Source organism: Thunnus albacares, chromosome 1 (genome assembly GCF_914725855.1).
Source record: "Thunnus albacares chromosome 1, fThuAlb1.1, whole genome shotgun sequence".
NCBI lineage: Eukaryota > Metazoa > Chordata > Actinopteri > Scombriformes > Scombridae > Thunnus > Thunnus albacares.
The window spans coordinates 24,588,053-24,610,569 of record NC_058106.1 but is presented as its reverse complement, the minus strand read 5'-3'; the positions used below and the strand labels follow the sequence as shown (position 1 = coordinate 24,610,569).

At 38.6% G+C, this 22,517-nt stretch overlaps 1 protein-coding gene across 1 annotated transcript; it reads left to right on the top strand.

Annotated features, from left to right (window-relative positions):
• Positions 1-5,553: 5,553 nt before the first annotated feature.
• On the top strand, positions 5,554-8,686 carry LOC122988471 (trace amine-associated receptor 13c-like). The gene is made up of 2 exons (XM_044360794.1): positions 5,554-5,843; positions 6,672-8,686. The coding sequence occupies exons 1-2, from the start codon at positions 5,561-5,563 to the stop codon at positions 7,565-7,567; spliced, it is 1,179 nt and encodes a 392-aa protein (XP_044216729.1). The 5' UTR covers positions 5,554-5,560; the 3' UTR covers positions 7,568-8,686.
• Positions 8,687-22,517: the final 13,831 nt, after the last annotated feature.

Here is a 22,517-nt window from a genome sequence, read left to right as displayed (position 1 = left end):
CAGACAATAGTGAAAGATGCCTATTATAATTTCTTAGAGCACAAGGTGACAATTTCAAATGTCATGTTTTGCCCGATTAACAGTCAAAAATCCAAAAGCATTCAGTTTACTGTCATGTATGACACAAAAAACTTAAAATCTTTACAATTGAGAAGCTGCTTTTTGGAATTTTTCCTAAAAAAAAAAGACTAAAACAATCATTTGATTATCAAAATAGTTGCAGAATATTTTTCTGTTGATTGGCTAATCAATTTATTGACTATTCGTTGCAGCTCTACATCCAACCACCCCAGACTGGCTCATAAAAAGGTCACACTAAGGGCCCTATTTTCCTGCCAGCACAGGGCCAGTGAGAGGGTCTCAATGGGTGCAAGTCTATTTTTTTGTATCTGTGCCAGTTTGGTAATTTCCTGGCATCAAAGAAGCGCACTTGCGCTCACATGGGAGGTGAGGCACAGCTGAGGCTGTGTTTATGCAGATTAGGCGGTGCAGTGCAATTTTGGTGCTCATTTTGGCATGAAATTGCGTTTGCTATAAAACCTGCTCAGACCACCTCTCGTGGCACATGCAGACGCAGGGCAATTTTCGCAGCCTCAGTTGGCAGAGACGCATGCACACAGATGTCTCCAAAATCACAAAACACCTTTCATTTCTGTTAGGTTTTGCCCCTTTCAGTTTGCCTGAAGTTTTTTCATATACTGCAGATTGATATGAGAATCAAAACACAATTTTTAAATTCTTAATATCATCCACATGGGCATAATCCAGTGACCCTGAGTTCAGAAATATGTTCTGTTGGATGAGTGAATTCCCACAGCAACTTGTAGAATGTTGGATCTTTTCCATGTTTATTAAACAGCTGCAGTCATCACACAGCAGCAGGAATGATACACGTGTTTCATCTACAGTCTCTGATTTGAGAGAGGGGCTTTGCATAATTTTACGCATAGATGGCACATATTTGGCATGTCCTGAATTCTGGTGCTTCACAGATGTGAACTCTTTTCTCTCTCTCACTCAGCCTCTCTCCCCTGTTTCACCTGTTGCTGCATTTAAAGGGGATGAAAGGAGCTCATGTGATCGCCCCGACGACACCTGCTGAGTCTGTATTCCTCCTACTAATATTGTATTCAGTCTCTCCTGCACACTGCTGAGCCTGGGTTGCGCCAAGGCTAATGGTCAGGAAAATTGCAGAAAATTGTTGGTCACACTCACATGGGCTATGCACCAGGAGATCTGCCCCTGCGTCTTATTTCAGGAAAATAGGACACTAAGACTTAAAATTATTACGACCACTAGAGGACTTTGTCACTTGAACATAAACACATTTGCTTACAGAGATGGGCCAGTCTCTATGGTAAAAGTTAGGCAATTAAAGCTACTTCTTTTAGGGAAAGATTGTTGACAAATTGTTGAAAAATTGTTGGCCTTGATTATTGGATGCACCAAAGTCAAAACAAATTACCTCCACATTCAGACTCTTTTCCTTGATACATAAACAACAGACAATTTTCTTGATTCCTAGGAGGGCTGGGCTGTGTGAAGCATGCTTCAGCATAATGCTTAGTAAAATATCCTGTATGGTTATCCCTGCCCGTTGGACAACAAGACACAGAGGCTTGCAGAAAGACACATAATTTCCCACGCTGTCCTCTCTGAATACTAGTATGATAACACGCCAACAGTATAGCATCGCATAGAGACCACAGACAATAGTATCAATCAGGCAATCAGTCAGTAACATAGTCTCTCTGTCTGAGCTGCATTCATACATTAGGCAGAAATACAGCCATCTGGGATTCATGCTGTGCAAGACCTTGGACTGATGAGAGTGAGCGCACTGAACGCAGAGAGACTGGGACCAGATGTGTCCTTTGGGAATGTGAGGAATCTGGTACTACAGCACTTAGAAACTACAGAAACTGTCACAGTGTGGAACCAGACAAGGAAGAGCTCAGCACAGGTGGAGGGAAGTCAGGACTAAAGAGAGCTCGAACGTAGGAGACTGACAACTTAACTTATGAGAAACCTAGAACCCGGAATGAGCAGGGAAACACAGAGATTTGGTTCTTGATTGGACTCCCAAGAACTCAGTAGTGATTTCACAGAACTTTTACAAAAAGGACAGACTTAGATGTGATTCTGTAAGACGATATCACACAAACTGAATCCAATGCTGGTATATTGAGGAAAAGGGTTTTACTAGAAGTAGAGTGACAGATATATTTGAAAATGGTTTCATGTGTATGGTACATTTCACAGTATTATAGTCTGTTTAGGGGCAACATTTGAGAGAGATAGTGAGCAAGAAAAAATTTAATTTTTTAAATGTAACATACTCAACTGTAAGACAGCTAAACCTTAAGCTTAACTTAAAACATAAATCTGTAACTTTCACCATGTTGACTGACCAGATAACAAAGAATGTACAAAACTAGATACTATAAGAAGAATGTAAATATATTTTTTATTAAAGTGATTAAATTATACTACTGTTACCATTAGTTGGCCATGTACCAACATTAGCACAACCTGCATGATTTGGATGAGCTTGAGAAAGAAATGCATTTTCATTTTCTATTGTCCATTTTGTCATGAGCTTATCCTGAAAATGTCTGCTGGACATCCCAGTCTGTTTGACATGAGAGATGAGTGTAGATTACAATACATAAGATTATATAAGGTGTTTGATATGGCTCAGTTTTTGTTGAATTCTTACCATCAATGTATGAGTTATGTGTTTGATACATGTTTTTGTGTTTGTTTTGGTTAGTAGTGTCAGGTAAAGCCTTTGGGGGTATGACATTTAAATAATAATTCTATCCATAGCAAATGCACTATTTTTAATTTTGCATCACACCACTGTAGATATTTTCAGACATGCAAAGCTGATAGACACTTATCCACACAGATTCAAAGCTATAATTGCTGCAAAAGGTGCTTCCGCTAATTACTGACTTGGAAGAGGTGAATCCTTAAAATGGTCTTTTTCTGTTGATCAACACAACAAAAAAAGCCATATTAGATACAGTATATCTTGATTCAATGATATAAAACAATGAAACATGAAAACATCTGAGGGATATGAATATAGACCTCTGGCACTTAATGTTAGATTAAAAATATGAAAGATTTCAGCTTCATGTAGCCGTTTGATTGTCATCTCTGCATATGAATATGATACAGTAACAAGGAAGGTTATGTACTTTATCTAACCCCTGTTACATATTTTTATTAGAACAGAATTTGAAAAGCTTTTCTGTACAGATAATTCCCATGAGTTTTTACCATCCATGTCTTTGTATCTCATTTGTGGAGGGAAAATTGACAATAAAGTTCAAATGAATCAAATGTATGTGAGCGAGTAATGAGGGCACACGAGCTTTACGGTCCTTTCATATGTAATTCCTCTGAGTCTTCATTAAATCCTGAACAATATGCTGGTAACAGAAAGCACACCCAAAAGTGTTTTTTTATTCCTGCTCCTCTTGAACCCTTTCATTATTGTGATGTTAATTCACCACTGATAATAGTTTAAGTTACACTGCTGTGACGTTTCGTTGACTGTCTCTGTGCCTAAAGCTAGAGTAAGAACATGGGATTTTGCTGTGGTCTGAATATGTCCATTCCTGTTACCCTTTGTTTTCTTGGATGTGTGTACCTTCCTGCTCTCCAGCCCAGTGAACAGCATAAATGATTGAAGGACTCATGTATCTGGTTGTCAGCTGAGAGAGACATTTGGTACTGAACTTAGACTTTCTGCATGGGTACTGACAGCATCGAGGTGCTTCCAACAGCGTTAGGGCACAAGAACAGCATGTAGCCTGGACACACAAGTAAAAAAAAATCACAGTCTGTGCTCTGCTTGACAATGTCGTTTAAAAGGCTACTTTACCTTTTGTTTGCACGAAAGATTGTATAATCTAAGAGAATCCAGTCTTTTGTCCAAAACATTAGTATGAACAGCAACATCAACACATTACATCACTGTCTTAAAACACTGCATATACTTTAGTGTTTTCAGTTCTTTACATGTTTTTTTCTCTCCACACCCTCTCTACATTATTGGATTATGTGCTTGACCTGATATATGACACACTGTTACTGTAAAACTGTACAATTTTCGTTATGGATTAATCGTTTTGTCTATAAAATGTCGTTTGACCATGGCAACGTCTTCGTATGCTTTGCTTTGTCTGACCAACAATACAAAATCCAAAAATATTTAATTTACTATCACATATGACACAGAAAAGCTTCATATCCTCACATTTGATAAGCTGCAACCAGCAAAGATTTGGCATTCTTTGCTTGAAAAATGACTAAAACAATTATTCAACAGTCAAAATAGTTGCAGATTAATTTTCTGTCAATCGACTCAGTGTCTGAGGAATGTCTGGGAGATAATCAATGTACAGTCATGAAATGCACATGCAACAACATTTTGATTGGCAGCTGGGTGTATGCTAGAGTTGGATTTACAAAGAAAAGATGTTCTTCATTGTGGGCTGATATTGGTGGCTTTTGAAAGTTAAAAGCCCATCATCAATGTACCAAAATCCTTTTGTTCATTATTATGCAGATGATACAGGTTAATATTTCAGATACAAGCATGAATCTTTAATAACTAGCCACATCACATGACTGACTGCTATCAAATATATTGGAAGGGACACTTTTCTGGCTGGAAAAAAAGGTTATCAAGCAAGATTTTAAAGAATGAATTCAGTTTGAAACACATTGAAGACCACAAGTTAAAGCATCAACCGTCACTGAGTCCCCTACTTCCAAAAAAGTTAGGCTAGTTAAACCATGTTCTTTTTTTCATTGGTGCAATGCAGTGATGCAGCTAGCCAATCACAGTCCAACCTGAAACAAAATCATGCTATTTTTGAAGTGAAAGTCAGTAATAGTTGAATACTTGGACTTAAGGTTTGCTTTTCACTTCAGCTCCAAATGTCTGCTTGAGTTACTGGTGATGAGGTAATCACTCAAGGTTATTTTTCTCTCTTTTCACAATGAATGTTTAAAGCTCCATTTGTTGGAAATATTTGCACAATTCAACATTTGTAAGAGTAAAACAAGGGGTTCATTACCTGGAAATTTAAAAACTGCAGAGATAATGCTCATACTTTTGTATGACATGTTAAATACGCAATTTTTTACTTGCAATGTCCTCCACTGTTTGTTTTTTTTTAATTTTAGAACTAATTAAAACATTAATGCCGGTTGGAATGATGGATATTTAAAGGTGTTGTTTTGTCCAGGGGGACTTTATGACTGCAAACTTAGTAGCTGAAATGTGTGATGGCCAGGGTGTGAACATCACTGTGTGACAAGAGTGACTTTCCTTCTGACTGTCTGAGTTTCACTTAGTTGATGCCATTGTTTTACTTCTATAGCTGAGGATTCAGGTTTGGATTGGTTAGGACAGATTATTTAACAGACATTTAACACTGTGTCTTTTCATTTGTCAACAGAATAGTTTGACAGCCCTGGATATGGTTTCGTAAGCGGCCCAACCACACATCACAAAGGGAAAACCAGTCTATCCTGGGCCATGACTGCTCTGATTCCCAACACCAGTGTTCCTGGGAGTACAGCAGTTCTGCTGGCGACTACAGACTGTCTATTCAACCTGACTGCAGCTACTCAGGCAGAGCTTGGATCAGGCCGGTCTCTGGCCCCTCTCTGTACTGTCTGTTGCTGTGGGTTTCTCAATCGCACCTTAACAGTGGTGTTCATGGTCAGCCTGGCTTTTGCCATCGTGGTTGGGAATGTGGTCACTCTCACTGTCTTTGTGCAGACGAGGCAGTCCAGAACACCACAGGGATACCTGAAAGGTAAATTTTACCACCCAGTGCATGTTGGTAGCAGCAATTTTTTAATTTCAGCTTTTCATTTGAGAAAATTATTTGAACTACCCTGCCATGTGTAAATAAAAGTTGATATGGTCCTGTATTACAAAGTGATAACCAGCAGCAGAAATTTTCTTTCCTGTGGGAATTCAGGCATAATTTTGAAAATGAGTAATAATTTACCAACACCTTCAAAAGTCTAATGAAAAGGATCTAAGAAGATCTTGGCAATTGACTGGGTTTGCACTAGTATTCTGGTTGAGTTTTATCCTGGTTTTTATTACGGCATTTACATGAAACATGAGAAACCTGGTTATTCATGCATACATTATTCTAACAGTACCCAGGTTTCTGATCGTCTGTGTGCAGTTGTGTCTTTATTTCTCACCATCTTAGCCACTATGTTTTGTACCTACAAAGAATGTTCAGAAACCTGATAAGGTGTTTACATGCAGCAGTATCCTGGTTTCTATTGAAGTACTCCAGGTATTGCATCCAAGTTTCTGAGACCAAAACATAATCAGGATACTTTAAAACCTATCCAGAACCAGGATACTAATGTGCATGTAAATGCACTCATTATGTGGTATATTGTTATCACATTTGTACCATGTTACTTGTTTTATATGTTACTTATTTTTCTTTGGTGAGTAAAAAACAGTTTTACACAGTCTTGTGTTTTACACAAAAATTGAAATGACAAGCTTCTTTTTTTTACTGTTTTAAAAATGTTCACAATACTGCACCTTTTCATTTCTGAAAGACCTAAAGGTATATCTATATGAAAACAGCCTATTTCTCTCTCCTTCACAGTGTCTCTGGCCATAGCAGACATGATGGTGGGTGTCCTTGTGGTCCCTTTCTCCGTCTACACCGAGATCTCTCTGATGGTAACCAGCACACCTCCCATTTGGTACCAAGGTAGTTCTACTTCCCCGGCCTCCACTTCCTCTCTGGGTGGACTAGTGAGCCCTTGGCAGCCCTGCATGCTGATTGGCCCCGTGTTTGCTGGATGCACCTTTGTCTCCATCAGCACCATCTTCCTCATGACAGTGGAGCGAAGTGTGGCCATACTACGGCCACTCCACAAGGACGCCTTGGTGACACGAAGACGAACTCTGCTCCTCATTCTGCTCTCCTGGGCTGCTAGCTTCCTGCTGGCACTTGCACCCCTCATCTTTAGCAGTAACTTCACTTTGGAGTACAATGAGTGCAGTCGTATGTGTAACTACACCCCATTATTGTTTGGAAGCCAGCTGCCACCTGATGCCAACATTTTGCTGTTATTTCCAGCATTTGACTTCACGCTTCTTGGTGGCACATTAGCAGTTAATATCATGTCTTTCACTAGCATCAGACGGTACTCCCGAAAACGCAAACTCCTCTCTGAGGGCAGTCTGAGTGATGGCGGGGGAGGAGGAGGGGGAGGGTGCTCCCACAGACCCTCCTTTTCAGATATCAAAGCTGCTAAGACAATTGGCATATTAACGTTTGCCTTCACAGCATCCTTCTCTCCCATTGCAGTGTTTGTGCTTGGGAGTGTGGTGGGATACACCTGGTGTAACTTTTCCTTCATTGCCTTCTGGATCCTAACAGGAAACAGTTGCTGTAACGTGATCATCTATAGTGTCAGGGACCACCGTTTTAGGAAGGGTGTGACCTTGCTCTTTCTGCGAGACCAGTCCCCTCCACATGGTGAGAAGACCTGAAAGATACGTGAATTCAAAACCCACAAGCATATGTTTTGTGGTTTTGGTCCAGTAAATTTGTCTTAAAAAGAATAGTTTGACATTTTGGGAAATGCGCTCGTTTGCTTTCTTGCAGAGAGTTACTGTAGACGACAAGATTGGTGCCACTCTCATATCATGTATGGTAAATTTGTAGCTGGAACCAGTTAGCTTAGCTTAGCAGAAAGACTGGAAACACAGGGAAATAGCAAGCTGCACTCTGTCCAAAAGTAACAAAATCCTCCTACCAGAACCTCTATAGCTCACTAATTTATTGATCTTATATCTCGTTTGTTTAATCTGTGCAAAAAAAAAAAAGAAGAAAAGTTGTGGTTGTGGCTGGGGGGGATTTACAGGAAGTTATTGGTCATGGCTGACAAATAGTCTGGCACCAAACTCCCATAAAACTGCAAATTGTTGCTTTTACACTTCAGTTTTTGTATGAATTAAACTAATAAAAAGTAATGTGTTAATTAGTGAGCTTTAGAGGTGCTTGTAGGTGGATTTTACTATCTTCAGACAGACCTTGGCTAGCTGTTTCCCTCGGTTTCCACTCATTATGCTAGGCTAGTCTAACTGTTTCCTGGCCCTTGCTCCATGTTTACCAAATCAAAATCCAACCCAGACTTTAACGTTTGACCTCCATCTACAATTGTCTCTGGACAAGCAAACCTATATCTATGCATGGCATGATAATTACATTTTTCAAGCTCGGCCAAGCACACATAGTGTGGGTCTTGAAGGAACAAACTGCAGGTTCTGTCGCTACACTACTGCCACAACAAGACACACCCTCTCCTCTGGTCTTCTTGTCTCACCTTTCTCTATCGTCAAACCTCTTTCCTGAGGCTTTACATCAGGGGCTTTTAAGGGCCTTTCAATAATTTCAGGAACTGGACCCATCTCCAGGAGCTGCACTGATACCCCCAATAACCATGCAGTTAATGTTTTCTTTTTTAATTTCAGTTTGTGTTAAGAAATCAATCTATTGCCTCCTCTTTGAAATGCTGTGCATTTCAAAGGTTTAGGTAATGGGAAAAGTCCATACCAGGGATTTGATTCTGTGTTGTTACATTCATTTTACTCAGCATCTAATTTCAATCTGCCTCAAGTATCCGAAATGCACTTTATCAGTTATAAGGTTGGTCATTTGCATTGTGCCATGTGTCAAACAATGTTAAATTGGTACAGCCTTTATTTTTAGCATTTTATAATAATGGTTATTTTTGTCAAGGCAAATGTGAATGAAAGAATTACCTGTATATTTACGAAATCATTGTAGACTAAGTGATTGGGATGACACAGAGTTTAGTATAAAAAAGCATTATAATAATAGCAGACCCTCATACTGTGCCGGCCAACCTTTTCAGGGTATAATCTATTTGTAACATAAGATGATCTCATCAGTGTGTCAGGTATAAGTCTTGTGTATTGTTCAGAATTCTGTATTGTACAAGTTGACAATATGAAATATCTATGAATGAGGTTGAAGAGCATTTTACAACATAAAATGGCTATATTTTCATTTATGATCATTGATTAATTATTCATGTATTTCTGTCATAATTGACAGACATCTGATATGGTAATAATTCAGCAACAGAATGAACAAAAAAGGGAAAATTATTAAACTCAATATAGATGATGCTTTTCTCTCCGTTACAGCTCTGAAATGTTTCCAGATTTATTACCTAAGTCTACACACTTTATTCTCATAGTTCCATTGATGTGATAGTAAAAGACAATTAAAAAACAGTTTTGTTCTCTTTACCATGAAGTGCCCATTAAAAGAATAGTTTGATATTTTGGGAAATAGGCTTATTTGCTTTATTGGCCACTAAATATGAAGTTACAACCAGGAGACGGTTAGCTTAGCTTTGCATAGACAAGACTGGAAACAAGGGGAAACAGCTAGCCAAGCTCTGACCAAAGGTAACAAAGTCCACCTACCAGCACCTCTAAACCTCACTAATTAAGATGTTATATCTCATTTGTTTCACCTGTACAAAACCAAAGTGTAGTGCAGTCACTTCTTGGAGTCTCCAGTCTTTATGCTAAGATAAGCTAACCAACTCCTGGTTGTAACTTCACACTGTACCGGACCAAATATAAGATGACCCTGATTATAAGATGACCCCCACCCCACCCCCATCCAGTGAATGAGAAAGTGTCCCACATTTTGTGTAGCTTGCCTTTCAGTCAAATACTTATATTCTCTCCTGTCATGCTCTTGAAGCAATGCTAATGATCTTCCCCAATTGTCAGCATTTTGTTTTATATCACCACATTCACTGACAGGTGATTTTTGGCAGCTTGACAGAATATTCAGTCCTCTGTCTGATTCTGCAGTAAAGACATTGGGAGACACTTGTCAAGAGTTTATTTAAAAAGTGGCAACAAAACATGTTACATGAGCTATCAGAACCTCCAGTAGGTCAAACTGGGATTCCTAAACACTTTAAGGGCTCACTAAGTCTAAGAGACTTGCTAAGAAATCAAGAAACTTGCTAGCCTGTCAACACTGAGGCCACAAACCACCCACAACTCAACACTCTTTAAGAGCTGGTGTTACTTTGATACTCTCCACTCAAAAAGAACATCTAATGTTTTGAATTCTTAAGTCATGGAAAACAATACGACCCCCACTTTTTGGTCATATTTGGATCAATACAGTATTTAACATGCTGATATGAGTGATTGATCATCTCACCTAACTCTTGGCAATAAAGTGAATAAGCCTATTTCCCAAATCTATTCCTTTAAAGGACCAGTGTGTAGGATTTAGTGGCATCTAGCTGTGAGCTCCTCCCCTCTAAGGTAACGAAAACACAACAATTCTTATTTTCAGGTGATTGTACACTAATTAAAACATACCTATGAGTATTATATTCCATTTCTGCCAATAGATCCCCCCAAATCTTACACACTGGTCCTTTAAAGCCAACTGATTGACAATCTAGTAGACATGAAGGTATCTGTTGATGTTAAGGGTGCTGTGATGTACTGCAGGTTGACCCAATAACAACATCAGGGAATTTAAATGGTCAACAGGAAGAAAACAAATCTAATATGTTAACATGTTACGTGCAAACTTTTACTGAATGAGTGAATATCTTACATGTACAAACAAATAGCCATTTTGCGTTTTGCAGCAAAACTTGTCATTATTTTTCTAGTTTTAGAAAGTTGTTACAGTCATGGAAAAGTTTGAAATCTACAGCATCTTAATCATCGTTGGTTCTGTGTAAGAAAATAAGTGACTATTATTGTGCTGATATTGAATCACTGTACAGAGTTGTATCAGTAGTGCATAATTCATCAATGGTGATTGAATCAGATTTGGTAATAATAAATGTGTTTGGGAACATTTTCATTTGTGAGTTTAATGTGGTTCAGTGTGACAGTAATGCACTCAGCTCTCTGCTGTAATATTCACAGCCTCAGCAGTTACATGAGCTACTGGAAAACCACTTAAGCATTTTACCATTTAGTATTCTAGTATTACCATCTTCATCCCACTGGCATCAAATCTGTCATGTTATGTAATGTGGGACGGGGAAAGGAGCCACAGAAACACAAGAGGGTACCTGGATCTTCGAGGAATCTGTGATAGCATGCAGGTAAGAATACAGAGTGAGGTCTGGTGTGCTGTCTCATCTCTACACTGAAATACCTAAAATAGCAAACCTAAAGCCTATAGACACAGACTGGATCTTGAAACCTAGTGACCCAAACTCTAATTTGAGTAGCGTGTGCATGTGTGTGTTTGCAGAGATGAGAGATGAGTTTGTCTTTCACAATCACGCCATTTCGAGAGTGATCTTGCAATTTGAGTAGACATTAAAGAGCGTGATGGAAGGGGCGAGAGGCTGACGGCTAATGTCAGCAGCAATGTGATAAAAGCGTACTCCACCTCCAGTCCCACCATGAAATAAATGATCTGACACTTGCCTGCACATGTGACCGAGTCCAACACTGAAAAACGTGTGATGGTCAGAGAGAAAGCAGAAAAGAGAGACAGAGAGTGAAAGAGAGAGTGGAGAGGAGTCCAGTGGCATATATGGATATATGATTTATGTGACGAATAACCTTATGTGTCACTTATACACCATATCATTAATCATTGCATATTAATCTGAACAGCCTGATTTGTATTTGCAGTACAAACTCATGAACCAAAAGATTATATGCTTACATTAACAGTCTGATGAATCTTTGTATCTAATATTACATCTGTTACTCTCCAAAGCATTTCATACATTGCCACTGTGAATTTTGCTGCAGGGAGGTGGCATCTTTCCAAGACATATCATGTTATAAACTGCCCCCATGCTCGTCGAGGGATTTGTGTTAAAGCATCAAAGTCTCTCTGTAGTTGTTTTTTATGTTGACTTTTGTTACTGTCTAGACAGAACTTGACAGGCTGAACAGCATGTTTTAAGCTGAAAAAGAAATTTATTTCAGTTGCATCAAAGATGATGGAGGATCTGCTGTTGAGTTTGTGAAGTTGCAATTTGATTGACATTAAAATTTTATTTTCTGTGTCCCTGCCATCTGACTTTATGCATCATTCATCTGCCATGCCAGGTCTTCCAAAATGTCCCTCATTAGACTCATTTTGAAGTCTTTATGCTGGCAAATTCAGAATTCACTTAAAAATCACTTCCTGCACTCTGAATAGTCAGGTTCCAACTTACATTACCACCATTATCATTACTGTCCCTGCACAGAGGGTCACTTAAGTCTTCCGAACAGGAATTGTTGGATTTACCTCTCAGGCCATGTAGAAAAGACTGTGTTGTATCAATGTGTTTAAAATTGTGGTTAATTTAATGTCATGTGTGACCACTTGTGACTGAAAACAGTAGTGGGAATGTGATCAAAAATGTAGTGTAATGTAGAAAAGATAAAACACAAATACAGTCCCTCATAAGTGAGTCGTGGACAGACTGATTTGCAAGTAAAACAAAAACCAGGGACAATGGTTATTTGCTAGTCAGAATCATTTGAATGTGTTTAAATGCCTTGGATCACGAGGTAAATGTACTGTACAGAGACCAGATGCTTTGAGGAGCATACAAATTTACAACTGAATATGGTTGAAATCCGCAGCAGCTGTGAATTTCTGGGCTCTAAACAAAACTGTTGCATAAATAAATGTCCCTCTGTTGTGGGATTTTTAGGGTAATAGCAGGGCAGCCTTGTTTTCTATATTAGATAGACTCTGTATCTCTATAATTGCACTACAACCACACAGACACACATATGCACAATAATGCCGCCAGCAAGAGACATTGTAGACGATAGGTCAGAGCACTTTGGAGCCTCAGCAAGGTTATGTATTGTTGTCTGTCCTATTTCTTTTTTTCCTCTCTCATCTCATTGTCCTAATGAATTTTTAATTGTCTCTCTAAGCTCTTAAGGCAAGAGATGTGTGTCAGAACCAATAAAGCACAGAGACCACCTGTGGCTGGTGTCTGTTTTTGGCTCAACAGAGGAAAGGGCAAAGGCAGAGATGGCTGAGAGGGGTGATAGGGAGGGCTGGATTTGGGAGCGATGCTGTGTTCCTTCCACAGGGGTAACAACAAGCCACGTCTACTTCTAGTTCACAGGAGTCAAAATAATTTGTAAAGTGATACTGAACAACTGGGGATACCCTTAATACAACCCAGTTCTGCTGTTAGAAAATTAAGATCTTTCAATTAATTAACCTCAGGTGTAAGACTCCGAGGAAAGATCAAAACCTGTTTATTAAGATTAACTGTTTTTGCTGAGAGTAAAAAAACGAGAGGCTAATGACATATGGATTAAACCAATACTCCTTCCATTTAGGATAATGAAATACGAATATGGTAAGGAGCAATAATTAGTCTATATATTTTGACTTAGAAGCAAATAGCTTTATGTGCCGAGTTGAGATCTGGTATTTCACTTCTCATTGTTGAAACATAACGGTATTCCAGTCTAAAAGTAAAAGAGTGGATTTGATAAATGTGCCATCTAAATGAAAATCACAATATTTTGTTTTCTACCGTCCCTTGTACTAGTAACCATGCCATATTCAATTTAATGAGATAAAAACATTTTTTTTTAAGTTGAAGTTGTCCATTTGCATAAAAGACATTTAGACCTGCATTAACTGATTTCAGCCCCTTGGGGGTAGCAGAAATAAGTTGCAAACACAACACTGACATGTTATCACTTTTTAAGTTGATATGGTGAACGTGTTAGCTTACAGATGCTTATGTACACATTCAGCAGGCATAGAGCAACATTACCATTCATTTCGGTTGTGTCTCAGGTCACCTGATTAACAAAAGCCCAAAATTCACTCTCCTTTTGGCTCTGTTTTTGGTCTCCACCAACTTCTCGGTAGAGTTGCAGGTTGTATAACCAAAACAATGTGCTAAAAGACGCTATAAAACTCTTCAGACCTATGTCCCTAGACAAGCAGCAATAACCACAGCTTGAAACTGAAGTCGAAAGTCCCTTAAAGTGCAATACCACTGACAATAGAGTCAATAAATTTTTCCAACAAGTCATTATGGTCTCAATCACTAAATCCAGGCCCTCTAATAAGTGTGCTGGCAGCCATTTTGGAAATTAGTGCTCCATTAATAAGATATAAAGATGAATATTAGCTTTGATGCCTGCTGTGTGAGCGTTGATTGACAACTGTGATTGACAGTTGGCTTACCTGCTGCTCTCCCCAGCTCCGGGACTTGCACTGGGGCGGATGTTACGTTATCCCAAGTGTGCACCGTTCGGTATTCCTGGTATGTTGGCCTTAGCTTCGGTCTGAGTTAGCGGGGCATGTTTCCAGACTCCTTATTTGGAAGATCCTGGCTCCAAACAGAAAAGATGGCACCGAATGGAAGCAGCAACTCTGTGCTTCAAACTGGCTCTAATGGAAACCAATGGGTGACATCATGCCTTGCTATGTCCGTCTGTGTCCGTAGAGCTGAGGACAACTACAGAGTTCGTCATTATGAGAGATCGCTTTTACATACAGGTACATACATGTGCACCATTTTCATATAGAAATACTGATTATATTTTGTACGTAAATTTGTTATTATTGTTTACAAGTATATATGTATATGTATATATTGATGATTTTTGTGTGTTACTTATCAGTGTGTTGTATGTCAGTTATATTTTTGATGTTATATATTTATAGTAGTGTCTTGTAATCCCATATGGAATGAGCCATGTGAGTTTGGTATTACAAATAACAACCTAGCTAACTAACCGTACATTCATTGTAGGGCACTGCTGTTGCCTGTCTCTATGTTTTTCCACTGAGAGGACATGTATTGACTTCCTTCTACAGTTATCACATGGATTGCTATATTGAAGTTATAATTAACCTGTTCACTCAACCACTAGAGGGATAATCAGTCCTTGACATCAGCTGATTGCCTGCCTCCTCTTAAATGTAATTTCCTTTCCAAACCTCTGCAAAATGACGTACTTCTCTGTTTGCCGCATTTCCTACTTTAAAATTTCTCACTCATAAATATTTTATATGTCAATCATTTCACTGCTGAAGTGCTTTGCCTTGAGTGCAGGGAGAATTGGTGTTGGCGTGATTAAATATTGTAACTGACTGCCCATGCAGGCTACCTCTCCCGGCTCACATAGAACGCTTCTAACTTCTAGAGGAGAAAAGCAGAAGCTCCTCTGGGAGTCCAATAACACCAGCTCCATCACCCTCCATCCAACTTGCTCAGTCCCACACCTTGCAGATATGTCAACTAGATTATTCACCCATAATCACAGTCTGGTGCCAGCGATGCCACCTGCCCAGCAGCCCAAGCCTCAGTCAAGCATAGACTGTTGGTCTGGTGTCAGGTCTACCTGGAGTCCCAGCTGACAATGTCCTCTATAAATACACCCATCTGCACATTTCATCCAAAGTATCCTCAATAAACTTTGTTCTTGTTACTGCAGCTTGTCTTGAAGCAAAGAGGCAGCTCTGCAATATTTATCAGAGGTTTTACTGTGTTTGAAGAAGGTGGTATAATGACACAAAAGTTATCACTCTTGACACAATCACCACCAGTGATTCCAGCAAGAAGCTTAAATACTTTTAAAGGTTTAAATATGTATTATTGTACATTAATCTATCTACCAAATTTGTTATTGATGAACTAAAAAAAATCAGGTAACAAAAAATAAACACTGCAATTAACTATTGAGCACCTTCTTACTAATTAGCATTTAGTTTTCTCTGTATAATCATCTTTAAATCTGCTATAAATAATATTTTTATATTAACAATGGATCAAATGACTTGCATGTGAAAGGGCTCATAGTGATGAACACAGAGAATTATCACCTGAATCTGCAAGTTCACCTCAGCTTTACGGAGCGTTTTAGTGTCTTTCAGCTCATTGTTTTGGTTTTCTGGCCAAAACTTTGTTGTTTTAGTTCACTTTCATTGCTCTCATAGCATTGTTTCAAGCCACAGCCGGCAGCAGTTTTCAGCAAAAAGCTCTAGAAACCAACTGTACGCCACTTGCTCAGCAACAAAACAACAGAGAAACAAAGTTAGCAACTAGCTGTGAGCATAGTGGAGCATTTACCAGATAAGGAGCCAGATATTTCTCTCAGGAGTTGGTGGAGACCAAAACAGAGCTAAAACAACAGTAAATATTGATTGTTCCATCAAATGAATGCTAATGTTGCTCTGTATCTTCTAGATATGTAAATGGTCAATTGTTTGCAGGTTTGTTATATTAGGTGATACAGCATATTAACTTTGTGTTTACAGCTTGTTGCGTTGCCTCTAAATGACCAAAAAATAATTAACAAAGGTTTAAACCAGATAAGGTATGTCTGAGTTTAAATTTATTTATTGCACAAATAAGGTAAATGCACAAATAATAAAGGAGTAAAAAAAATATCGTACACAAACTGGCTCATGAAGACATCTGACCAAAAAAAGGGGGGGGACCCCAATAACATCTAAATTGAAGTTTTTCAAAGGAGTATATTTATACCTGGACATTAGCACATACATATAAAAGAAAATAGAAAAAAAATAGTTGTGTTTGGCATAGAGTTCATTAGATGTTGCTTTGAATGGATACGTGTGTTGCTGGGTTAACATGTTAAGATCTGTAGTGTAAATACTGCCTGAATGATGGTTTCCCTGATGCCTTTCAGCTCACTTGTTTCACGCTGTCTTGGGCTAATGAGAGCTGAAGTCCCATATGGCTTTACTGCATGGCTGAGAGTGAGTGGGTGTTTGCTTACTTTATCAAAAGTGGGAGTTATGTAAAACCGGGAACAACTGTAGGACAATGCTAAAAATAGAAGCAAGTGTCTGAAATGTAATGTTTGCACTTTTGCCTTGCTACCTACAGAGAAGCTTACTGTGTACCAGCCACTGAAATTATATTTAGTCAAGAGCATCAATCATCTTATCAAACAAAAGCAGTGTATCCACAGCAAGAATTGTAAATGGGGCCATGCTTAGAGTGGAATGGTGTGTTGGCATATTCATCCTCTTCAGTTTTGACTGTAAAGAGATGTGACCTAAAACAATATGTAGTATATATGTGAGAACAACAAACTTTTACTTGAGTTACCTAAACCGTTAAAGGCACTGAAAATCTATTTTCTCAGTCAGCTTATGATTCCTTTCGGTCTAACAGTCTGTCTGTGTGGATGCAAGAGCATACACACAGTGACCTCTGAGGCATGAAGGATGTCAGAAAAGACATAGAACAGAACTGAAAACCCAGCCTTTCCCTACCAGCCATGAGGATAAATTGGACAGTTATGGGAGTTAATGACTGTGTTTTTCTTTTCAGATAAAGACTGCATTAACTATCCTCCCTGCTCGACAGTAATACATTCTGGGAAGCTCACATTCCTCTCTGGGTGTGTTTTTCTCTCGTCCTCTCTTCTTACTCACAATAATTGTCTAAAATAGTTAGAAAATACCTGCTAAAATGTGTAAAAATACATATTTTGTCTTGTCTAACCAATGTTAATCTGTGTTGTATTCAGAACCATTTATCCTGAAGTTGTAGCAAGGTCAAAATCTGTGACCATTTCAGTAACAACTTTCTATAACATTGCATTTGATTTATTTGATATTAACCAGTGTGTATTATTTAGCCATGGTTTGATTTCTAGGACAATGCTTTCTTAATAGATTTAATTACAGATTAGAAAATGAAGGTTTATTGATATTATTCTGTATTTTATTTGGTTAATCAGTGTTTTCTCACTGGTTTTCATGATGTGTTGATGACATTGGCATTGATGACAGAAATTAGTAAGTATCCAATTTGCGAGCGCGTAATTTTCAGATAGTCGATATGAATAAAATTATCTCCCTTTTATTTGAAGGTCAGTTTTCTCCACATACAAACACATTAATTAGTAATCAAGGTGTTCACTCAAAAGAGTGCCAAGGATCTGGCTTGGCTTCTTTTGTTTTTGCTTGATGGCTGCCCACTGCTTTTTTTCTCTGCCTTGCCAGCCGTTATGGCTCATGTTGCATTTCAGACGTTGTCTTTTTCATTTTTCCCTGAGAGCTCCAGAAAAGAAATTCTCACTAAGAAGAAAAACTGGAAGATGCCTAAAAGCCACAAGCCAAGTATCATTAGTCACTGCATGCTGTTTGCCATTTGAATATATATATTTGTAGTTAAACTTTCAAAGATTTTTCCAAGGTCTCTTTTGGTTAGTTTGGGCACCAGCATCCAAACTCTGAGGCCTGCCACTGAATGCAACAAGACTGGAACACACACCCCTGCTGTGCAGCCTCAGCTAGTCTGAGACTGTATTCACCCTCCTGGGAAGCAGTGAACCAAAGTGCGTCACTGAACCTGCTGCAGCGGCTTTCATCTGGCTGTCGACCCTGGCAACCCAAGGATCACCGAGTGCCTCGCTTTGCTCTGCACTTTCCAGGAAATTCACCTCATCATCAGCCCTTCATCACCACTGAAACAGTGGGAAAACCATCTGCCATGCCTCTGTCTCAGAGTTGATACAAAGGGCTATCCAAAGTCAAATTTTTATTGGATTTACTTAGAGATAATTGCCCCTCATTGCGCTTTTGACTCGTTTTTGATAACATTCATTCATTAATTCATTCATTGTCATGCATTCATTGTTGTATATATGTAGTTGTATATATGTAGTATAGTAGTTGCATATATGTGGTATATGCTTAGTGTTCCCATAAATCCCTATCTCTTGGTAGTTCAATAAATGTCTTGATTTATCTCTCATTGTATTCCTTTACAACAGAGATGGAGGTCCCTGTATTCAGAACTTATGACTTTCAGAGATAAGACTGATTCATTTAAATTGTCTCTTCAAAGTGAAGAGTGGTGCCCCGTATAATTTACGAGTGCTTAATATTAATTTCAAATGTGGTGTTATTCCTACATTACCATAAGTGATGGAGTCCAACATAAACACAAAATTTTTCTGTTTGTTAGAACTGTTTTGCTTATTTCACACAAGAGATTTCTGTATTTCTGTTTGAATCCTTGCTTTTCACACTGGTTTGAAGTGGGCAAGCTGTAGTTGGAAAACCCTAACCATGATGGTGAAGACCCACTGAAGGAGGTGCAATATGATACAAAGTTCATCCCCATTCATTTTCTATGGGACACGAGCAAATCGCTTCACAAGGAATTGCAAGATGCACCATCTCTTCACTTCCAGTGGGTCATTAATTTAGCAACATTTGAATCAGAAGTGATGACAGATGTGAGGTTGTTTACTTGTGTTGCTAGCCCTGTAAATCAAATCTAATCAAACCACACCCACACAGCCATGATTGATGAAGCAGACTAGCTGAGTTTCTGAATAACACTCAAAAAATAATAACTTAAGCTGTCTTGTTTTTCAAATTTTAGATATGATTGTTATTTATTTAGTCATAAATACTTAACATCATCAAGAAACACACTAAGTTATGGCTACCTTTAAGGTTTTAGTCATTGTCGGGACGTCATCTTCAATAACGTGCATGCTTACATCTGGGGAAACCCGTTTGGGCTGCAATGGGAATAATACAATTGATATTGCATTTGGTTTCATATTTTTTCTCTGTTCATTCATTTGTTCTCTTTCTTTCTTCCCATTTTGTATTGGCATTACTGCAATTTTTCTTTACTGTTTAGAAGTATTTGTCAAAGATATTGAAATAAATCTCAAATTTAAAATGTATACTTGTTGTGGAAAAAATTGAACCTCTGTCAAGATTTATTCTGATGTATTTATCCCCTGCCCTCTGTGTGTTTTGTATGTATACACACTCCCATCAGCAGTAATCAGTTTGGGCAGCGTGGTGTGTCGTTTATGGCTCTGTCTGCCTCCATCACACCTGTGACTTACCATAGCCAGAGGCTTCACCAGCTTTCATAACAACCATCTGCAGAAGGACACTGGGCTGTATACTTCAGTCACACTGCACCCCAAACACACAGCACTCAAGCGAGTTCAAGTCTGAAGATGCATTAAAGGCTTTTTCACAACCACACCACTGTAGTGTTTGTTTTTTTCCCATACACAGCAGGCCAGATGTAGTTTGCACCAAATTACACAAAATTGCACTAATTTTCTTTGGGGATTTTATCTTCTTTGGTATACAGTGGTGCTTGAAATTTGTGAATCCTTTAGAATTTGCTCTATTTCTGCTTAAATATGACCTAAAACATGATCAGATTTCCTTGAAAGTCCTGAAACTAGATAATTTATTTGTTGAGGAAAATTATCCAGTGTTACATAATTGTGCTAGGCGAAAGTATGTGAACCTCTGGGATTGTCAATTCATTTGAAGGAGAAATTAGAGCCAGGTGTTTCAATCAACGGGGTGACAATCAGATGTGAGTCTGTGAGGTCCTGTTGTATTAAAGAAGTGAAATCTGGGTCTACACTATCAGAGTCTGAGCTTCACAACACAGGTTTCTGTACTTGTGTCCTCAAGTCTCTTACACTGCTGTAAGTTTATCCTCCAAGATTACTGTTATTAAGGTCCAAAAAGAAAACTTTTGATGTTACAGAAAAAACCTGTCTCCAATGCCTGGGATGGTGTAAGAAGCATTGTCCAAATGTAAGCTCTTCATCTTGGTGCTACACAGCTCTTATGTGTCTGAAGTGCAGTGATGTATCAAACACAAAAATGGTGTGGTAACGCTGATACCCACTATGTAATTAGTACATGTACTGGTGGCCAGTGTGGTGAAAAACATTCTCATATTTAACAGGATCAGCAAACCACATGCGATGACATGTGGTCAAGTGGTCACCTCTGATAATACCAGTGCCTCCACCATAAATATTATAAGTGACATTTGCCTGAGATTGTAGCGTTGAAAGTGGTGCTTTAAGCTAAATTTGCATTTGAAGGATAACTCATTTATAATTTAACAAAGCATACAGAAGGAGAAATATTTTAAATATATATGAGCCACAAATTAACTACTGCACATGTAAGAAAAATTGGAATTTAGATATAGAAGTTAACATTGTGCTCTGGCATATTAAACTGATGGTTAAATAGATTATAAAAATACAAATAAGAGCCAACAGCTTGTGGAGCTCCAGAAGGAGATGCACTTTTGAAGCCTTTCCCCAAAGCAGCATATGTTTATATTCTTTATTCATATGAAAAGTAAAGGGGTGGAGGTAAAGGTCCAGGACATACACACACACACACACACACACACACACACACACACACATATATATATATATATATATATATATATATATATATATATATATATATATATATATATATATATATATATATAAAGCTATTCTGAAGGTTACATGTAGTATGCAAAAGGTGCTTGGCAATACTTGTCTTTATTCTTTTTATTCAATTATGTATACTAGTTTGTTTGGCACACATATGTTGCCCGCTGTTACTATAAAAACCTTAAACCCTTTAGGATACTCTTCAAAGTTGGATATTTCAGATAATATTGTCTCACAGAGTAACATTTACCCTCAAGTCAAGTCAAGTCAAGTCAAATAAAATCAGGTCAAAGCGTTTGTCATATGCACAGTTAAAACAAGTTTCCCTGTGCAGTGAAATTCTTCCTTTGCCTTCCACTCTGAATGCTGTTTATCAAAGAAACACAAGGTCTAGAAATGAAGAATATAAAAAAAAGAAAAATAAATAATAAAATGTCAGAAGAGATACAAAGAATATAAATAAAATATCCGAAGAACACTATGTACAATATACAGTAGAGTAGTACTAAGCGACAAAATGTCTGTGCATGTGTCTGTGTGTATGTGCATCTGTGTGTGTGTGTGTGTGTGTGTGTGTGTGTTTGTGTGTGGTGGAGGGAGATGGAAGGGGGGCGGGGATTGGGGCAGGGGTGAGGTGGGTTAGGTTTGGGGCAGGGGCAGTGGATTGGATCTGTTGATCAGTCTGATGGCCTGAGGATAAGACTGTCCCTCAGCCTAGAGGTCCTGCATTTCATGTTTCTGTACCTCCTGCCAGAGGGCACAGGTGTGAAAACCTGTATTGGGGGTGAGTGAAGTCTTTGATGATGCTGCAGGCTCTTCTATGGACTCTCCAGTGGTAGATGTCCTGCAGAGATGGTAGGGGCACCCTGACGATCTTCTCAGCAGTCTTTACCACACTCTGTAGTGTTTGTGGTCCATAGTGCTGTTCCCATACCACACAGCAACGCAGCTGGTCAAGACTCCCTCTATGATGTAACTGTAGAAGCTGCTGAGAATCCGCAGTGACATGCTGAATTTCCTCCATCTCCTTAGAAACTACAGCCACTGCTGTGCTTTCTTGACCAGCTACTGATGTGGACAACCAGGAATTTAAGGCTGCTGACCCTATCCTACTCATGGATTGTCAGCAGTTGATGAGGTCCTCCTCATGTCCACTATTATCTCCTTGGTCTTATCTGTGTTGAGAGAGAGGTTG